Source organism: Rhinopithecus roxellana, chromosome 17 (assembly GCF_007565055.1).
Source record: "Rhinopithecus roxellana isolate Shanxi Qingling chromosome 17, ASM756505v1, whole genome shotgun sequence".
Taxonomy (NCBI): Eukaryota; Metazoa; Chordata; class Mammalia; order Primates; family Cercopithecidae; genus Rhinopithecus; species Rhinopithecus roxellana.
This window is the reverse complement of record NC_044565.1, coordinates 31,465,131-31,472,347: the sequence shown is the minus strand read 5'-3', so window position 1 is coordinate 31,472,347 and position 7,217 is coordinate 31,465,131. Positions and strand designations below refer to the sequence as shown.

The 7,217-nt window shown below is 41.0% G+C and overlaps 1 protein-coding gene across 1 annotated transcript; it reads right to left on the bottom strand.

Annotated features, from left to right (window-relative positions):
* Positions 1 to 4,057: 4,057 nt before the first annotated feature.
* LOC115894304 (lithostathine-1-beta-like) lies at positions 4,058 to 6,711 on the bottom strand. Its single transcript, XM_030921443.1, is given in 5 exon segments — positions 4,058 to 4,310; positions 4,519 to 4,630; positions 5,464 to 5,604; positions 5,912 to 6,030; positions 6,648 to 6,711. Coding segments are annotated over 5 exon segments (504 nt in total). The 3' UTR covers positions 4,058 to 4,242.
* Positions 6,712 to 7,217: the final 506 nt, after the last annotated feature.

The window sequence follows — 7,217 nt, the reverse complement described above, 5'->3', positions numbered from 1 at the left end:
TTCTGCCTGAATTTCATTATTTACCTAGTAGTCATTCAGGATCAAGGTTGTTCAGTTTCCATGTAGTTGTGCAGTTTTGAGTGAGTTTCTTAATCCTGACTTCTAATTTGATTGCATTATGGTCTGAGAAGCTGTTATGATTTCCATTCTTTTGCATTTGCTGAGCAGTGTTTTCCTTCCAATTATGTGGTCAGTTTTAGAATAAGTGTGATGTGGTGCTGAGAAGAATGCATATTCTGTTGATTTGGGGTGGAGAGTTCTCTACATGTCTAATAGGTCCACTTCGTTCAGATCTGAGTTCAAGTCCTGAATATCCTTGTTAGTATTCTGTCTGGTTGATCTATCTAATATTGACAGTGGGGTGTTAAAGTCTCCCACAATTATTGTGTGAGAGTCTAAGTCTCTTTGTAGGTCTCTAAGAACTTGCTCGATGAATCTGGGTGCTCCTGTATTGGGTGCATATATATTTAGGATAGTTAGCTCTTCTTGTTGCATTGATCCCTTTACCATTATGTAATGCCCTTCTTTGTCTTCTTTTTATATTTGTTAGTTTAAAGTCTGTTTTATCAGAGATGAGAACTGCAACCCCTGTTGTTTTGTTTTTTTTTTTTTTTTTTTTTTTTTTTGGATTTTCATTTGCTTGGTAAATATTCCTCCATCCCTTTATTTTGAGCCTATGTGTGTCTTTGCACATGAGACGGGTCTCCTGAATACAGCACACAGATGGGTCTTGACTCTATCCAATTTACCCGTCTGTCTCTTTTAATTGTGACATTTAGCCCATTTACATTTAAGGCTAACATTGTTATGTGTGAATTTGATCCTGTCATTATGATGCTAGCTGGTTATTTTGCCCATTAGTCGATGCGGTTTCTTCATAGTGTTGATGGTCTTTGCATCTTGGTATGTTTTTGCAGTGGCTAGTACTGGTTCTCCTTTCCATATTTAGTGCTTCCTTCAGGAGCTCTTGTAAGGTAGGCCTGGTGGTGACAAAATCCCTCGGCATTTGCTTGTCTGTAAAGGACTTTATTTCTCCTTTGCTTATGAAGCTTAGTTTGACTGGATATGAAATTCTGGGTTGAAAATTCTTTTCTTAAGAATGCTGCATACTGGCCCCCACTCTCTTCTGGCTCATAGGGTTTCTGCAGAGAGATCCTCTGTTAGTCTGATGGGCTTCCCTTTGTGGGTAACCTGGCCTTTCTCTCTGGCTGCCCTTAACATTTTTTCCTTCATTTGAACCTTGGTGAATCCAACAGTTATGTGTCTTGGGGTTGCTCTTCTTGAGGAATATCTTTACAATCTTCTGTTTTCTGAATTTGAATGTTGACCTCTCTGACTAGGTTGGGAAAGTTCTCCTCGATAATATCCTGAAGTATGTTTTCCAATTTGGCTCCATTCTCTCTGTCACTTTCAGGTACACCAATCAAACGTAGGTTTGGTCTTTTCACATAGTCCCATATTTCTCGGAGGCTTTGTTCATTCATTTTCATTCTTTGTTCTCTAATCTGGTCTTCAAGCTTTACTTCATTAAGTTGATCTTCAATCTCTGATATCCTTTCTTCTGCTTGATTGATTCAATTATTGATACTTGCATATACTTCATCAAGTTCTCAGGCTGTGTTTTTCAGCTCCATCAGGTCATTTATGTCCTTCTCTAAACTAGTTATTCTAGTTACCAGTTTCTGTAACCTTTTATTAAGGTTCTTAGCTTCCTTGCATTGGGTTAGAACATGCTCCTTTAGCTCAGAGGAGTTTGTTATTACCCACCTTCTGAAACCTACTTCTGTCAATTCGTTAGACTCATTGTCTATCCAGTTTTGTTTCCTTGCTGGTGAGGAGTTGTGGTCCTTTGAAGGAGAAGAGGCTTTCTGGTTTTTGGGATTTTCATCCATTTCACACTGCTTTTTTTCTCATCTTCATGAATTTATCTATCTTTAGTCTTTAATGTTGGTGACCTTCAGATGGTGATTTTCCTGGGTGTCCTTTTAGTTGATATTGATGCTATTGCTTTCTGTTTGCTAGTTTTCCTTCTAAGAGTCAGGCCCCTCTTCTGCATGTCTGCTGGAGTTTATTGGAGGTCCACTCCAGACCCTGTTTGCCTATATCTCACCAGCAGAGGCTGCAGAACAGCAAATATTGTTGCCTGTTCCTTCCTCTGGAAGCTTTGTCCCAGAGAGGCACCTGCCAGATGCCAGCTGGAGCTTTCCTGTATGAGGTGTCTGTTGACTCCTTCTGGGAGGTATCGCCCAGTCAGTAGGCACTGGAGTAAGAGACCCACTTGAGGAGGCAATATGTCCCTTAGCAGAGCTTGAATGCTGCGCTGGGAGACCTGCTGCTCTCTTCAGAGTCAGCAGGTAAGAACAGTTAAGTCTGCTGAAGTTTGGCCCACAACCACCCCTTCCCCCAGGTGCTCTGTCCCAGGGAGATGGGAGTTTTCTATAAGCCCCTGACTGTGGCTGCTGCCTTTCTTTCAGAGATGTCCTCCCCAGAGAGGAGGAATCCAAAGGGACAGTCTGGTTATAGTGGCTTTGTCACACTGCGGTGGATTCCACCTGTTTCAGGTATTTTGAGACATCTTCCTGAAGGATTAACGACTTTATTATTATAAAATGCTCCTTTTCTTCTCAAGTAACATTGTTTGCTTTAAAGTCAAATATGTCTGATATTAGTATCGTTGCAGGCAAAACAAGTCCCCCCAAAGATGGAATCTTCCCTATTTGGTGTCACAAAGCCAATACTTGAAACAGAAAGTGAGTGTCAAGCACTGCAGGATTTATTTGATGGCCATGGAATTGAGAAGCAGGAACATGACTCACAAATTGGCTTCTCTACTAGTTGGGGTAAAGGGGTTAAAATATACAGTTTCTCTAATGAAAGGACTGGGCATTTAAAACAAAGGGAGGAATATTCATGTCTTTTCTGGAAATAGGTTGTGAACTTCCTGGAATTGGAGTGTGCCTTCCTTTTTGTACCTTTATTGCTTCTTCTGGCCATTGTCATGGTGATTGTCAACTGTCATTGTGCTGGTATAAGTGTCATTTAGCATGGAAATGAGATCATAATGAACCCGGTATTTTTCTGAGGTCCTTTGATGGTGATCTTGATTCTAACCAGTCTCAGCTGGACTGGTTATAAAGGAAACTTTTGACCACAGGCATTCTGTTTCTTAAAGATAAGCAGAGTTAGGACAGGGTAGAAATTCAGCAATCTCATACAGGCATTACACTGAGGAACAGTACAAAAACCAGTGTTCTTATAGTTTCTGTTTGCAAAATATGTTTATTTCCTTCCTTTTATTTTCAAATTATTTGTGTCTTAATCTAACTCATTTCTCTCATACATAGCACAGAGTTAAATCGTGTTTTCATTGTTGTTACTTTAATCCAGGCTGACAATTTGTTTCCTTTGTTATCAAATCACATTTAACTCTATTATTGATATGATTGATGTTATGGGCTGAATTGTGTCCCTGCACAATTAATTTGTGAAAGTCCTAAGAGTAATATTTCAGAATTTGACTTTATTGAGAGTTAGGATATTTAAAGAGACAATTAAGTATGCCTGTATATTTAATTTACATAATTGATCATTCACTTATTCATTCATCCAAGGAGTAGCATTTAACAAACTTTGCAGGCTGGCCTCCAAAAATGTACCACTAATGCACTCAGGACGGTAGACCTGACAATTCTCCTTAATTTATCACTTCAGTCCTGACTTCAAATTGCATAACCGAGAACAGATGTGTTCTCCTCAGACTCCAACTATGCGAATTCTTCTGGAATATCAAATACTCCAGTCAGACTGGATCAACAATTTAATTATTTGTGTAACTCACACTAGGTTCATGCTAACATGTGTTGCAGATAAAATCATCTTTTTATCTTGTCATAAACAAGGCCACCACATGTTCATAAGCCTGGCATACATAAAATGTGAGTGGGGTTGTAACAGGCGGAGGGGCCAGGGCAAGCTCTGGAATGTGACAATCATTCCCACCCCAACCACCCAAGCATGGGCTGTAGAAAGAGCAAATGCAGAAGACAGAACAATGGAGAAAAATATGTTTGTTTTTATTTTTCAGGGCTCTAAAGACTGGGACAGGTAAAGGTACTGAAGATCAGCAATGCAAACTCATTAGGAAGGAGATGGTCTGAACTGAGTTGGAGAAATAGTCTAGTTTAATTTTTGACTTCGTAGTAATTGCAGGAGTGGTTCTAGACATCCATTTTTCAGCTGCCTCTAGTTTTGGAACTTGCAAACAAAGGAGAACTTCTTCTCACAAGATTCATCCTTCCATTTCTTGAATCCTATAGTACGATGAGAAGAGTCAGACAGAGAGGATCAAAAGGAAGGTAGCCCCTCCTCTTCCTAGGACTCAGAACAAAAAACAAGAGGAAATATTCCTTTATTTTCCAGATAAGGAGCTCACCTTTCCTCTATCCCAGTTCCCATGTTCATCCCCAGAGAAAAGCAGGAGGGAAATGGCAACAGGTGGATAGATTGTCTGCCTCTCACCTGAGCATGAAGTCAGGCTTGCACAGTAGCCAGCATTAGCACTGCTTGGGGCTCCAATGTCCCAGGATTGGTAGGAGACCAGGGACCCACTGCTCCAGTGCCAGCGGCGGTTCTAGGTAGAGAAGAGCCAGAACAGGGGCCATGGTCACTCAAAAATCAATAGAATAACCAGGCCTGTGTGCACACTCAGAAACAGGCCAAGATATAGCAGAAAGAATAATCGTTGTTGTCACCATGAACATCGTATTATTTCCTCTGCTTTTGCTCCTTCTCTGGAATGTCCAAATTCCTCCTCCTCTTCTAGCAAATAATAAGTGTTCAGAGTTTGATACAGAGACCCATAAAAGCCCATTATAGAGAGTGGTTCCTGATTTTTTTTCCTGACGCTCAGAACTCTCATATCCAACATAACATTGGCTGTAGAGTAGTTGTTGATATATTATTTAGTTTAACACTATAAGTGTTATAAGTTTAACACTATAAGTGTGATATATTATTTAGTTTAACACTATATATAACACTTATAGTGTTAAACTAAATAATATATCAAGAACTACTGTACAGTTTTATACATTTGTATAAAATGTATAACAAATGTCAGCAGTAGATTCTCCCCCACTACTCTTTTCCTATACAGTCTACAGAGGGACCTCTTCCAAGACAGACAATAGCAAAATAGGGAGGAAGTTGTACATAAAGATGCATTTCTAGAAGTTGACACAATGACTGTGCACATGAATTCCCAGGAGCCCAGAAAATTCAGCCTCAGCTCATGTCTCTAACTACCTACACTGAACTTCACGACTCATACATTATAGGATCTATAAAGAGGTTTCTTTTATTTAAAAAAACAAAAAGATAAAAGTTGGCGCTTGAGGTGCCAGAGCTTAAACGTCCCTCTTACGTCTCAAAAATGTTTATAAGGAGATAGAGGAGGCTGCAGACTGACCTTTTTGGGTCATGGAGGCCAATCCAGACATTGCTGTCATCAGTGCTACTCTCCTTAATCAGTGAGGCCATGAAGGCACCCTCCGTCTGGGTGAGCACAGATACCAGGTTGCCTGAATTCATGTTCTGGCAGTAGAGCTGTAGGTGAAGAAAATGGAGCACTCAGTGGAGGAGGAAGGTGTGAAGGATCTACTGAGACCTTCCAGAGGATGTAACAGAAAAAGGACATCACAGAAATGTCCCTGATGATGCTGTCACTGACCACCAGTATCTCTGTGCTGGGAATGTGTTAAATAATGTGATAAAGTAGATTGGGAAGTTTTGGATCAGTGGTGGAATAGGGAAGGGATCAATCTTATCTCATTGCAGCCACAGAACACACTGCAAATTAGGAGCTGCCACTACCTTCATGAGCCTCCCTTTCCCTGCTGCTGTCCTCACTCACATCTGCATCAACCCAGGTCTCAGGGTCTTCATTAAAGTAGTAGCAGTAGGAGCGATAGGCATTGGTACCTTCTGGGCAGCTGATTCAGGGATTAGGCAGCTCTGTCTGAGTCTCCTGGCCTGGGGGGGAAAAAGAGATAATTAAGAAAGACTCTCAGGGGAAGGAAAAGGCTGGAAGGTGAATTAGGGACTTCTCAGTTTCCTTTATAAGAACATACTGATACAGTGTGTACTGGAATGACTCCTCACCTCTGCCCCCTGCATCCTATCTCTTTTTTATTTTCTAGTTTCCTCTGCTCAAGACAAGAGCTCGCAATGAATAGGCTAAAGAAATGTGTCCTCATTTTCCCTTTTATTTCTGAGGCTCAGGCTTCTGCCTTTAAAGACCCAGTCTTCCACCTTTCTCAAGTTTCTCTTGATTTCCCTGCACGTTTGCCTTAGCTCTCCATCCTATCAATGACTACATAAAAACATCCAACTGCCATCACATATAGATTCAATCAGATAAACTCAACCACAATGGTCACCTATAAGTAGTCCTATTAAATTCTGTCTCAAACTCATGAATGAAATGAGGGTGTTTTTGAATGGGATGAGATCAGCCATAATGATCACTGAACAACATAAAACAACCCCTGATGTTGGCTCTGCTTTTTTTCAAGTGAACCCTATACATGAAGATGGAGGGAAGACTTCAGAGCTGGGGTTGTGGGAGGTCTGGGGGAAAAAAATCTCACCTTGGCTCAGAGACAGGAACATCAGGCAGGAGATCAGCATGAAGTGTGAGTTGGTCTGAGCCATGCTGAGCAGCAGTGAATCTCTTGTTTAAGGAGCAAATCAGCAATCTTTGTAGGAGAACACAGGGAAGAGGGTTTGAAGAAGAGAGCAGAGTCCCTATTATCTTTCTAACATCCTCTCCTCTTGAAATTCCTGTGACCAGGAAGGGCCACTGAGATAGCTGCACTCCCAGATATTTCTCTTTTGGTTTGGGGATAACAGAGGCCAAATTACCCAAAATCAGCTTTGGTTTTGCTTAAGCTTCATTACTACTGGGATCTTTTATTCAAAAAATCACCCTGTATCTACCTCAAAATGAAGAGAAAATCCCATGTTAGACATGCTCTTCTCCTGTAATGCCCCCTTACCTGTTGGTAAGTGCCTTGTCCACTTGAGGTGGCTTGTCAGGTCAGACAGAGTAGGAGCATTATATTAGGGTCTGAAAGAAAACCACATGATATAAACAGTGGGTGGAGCAAGGAGTAAGGGTCAGAAGGCCTACAAAGGGCACTAACAGTAAGAGATTCTGG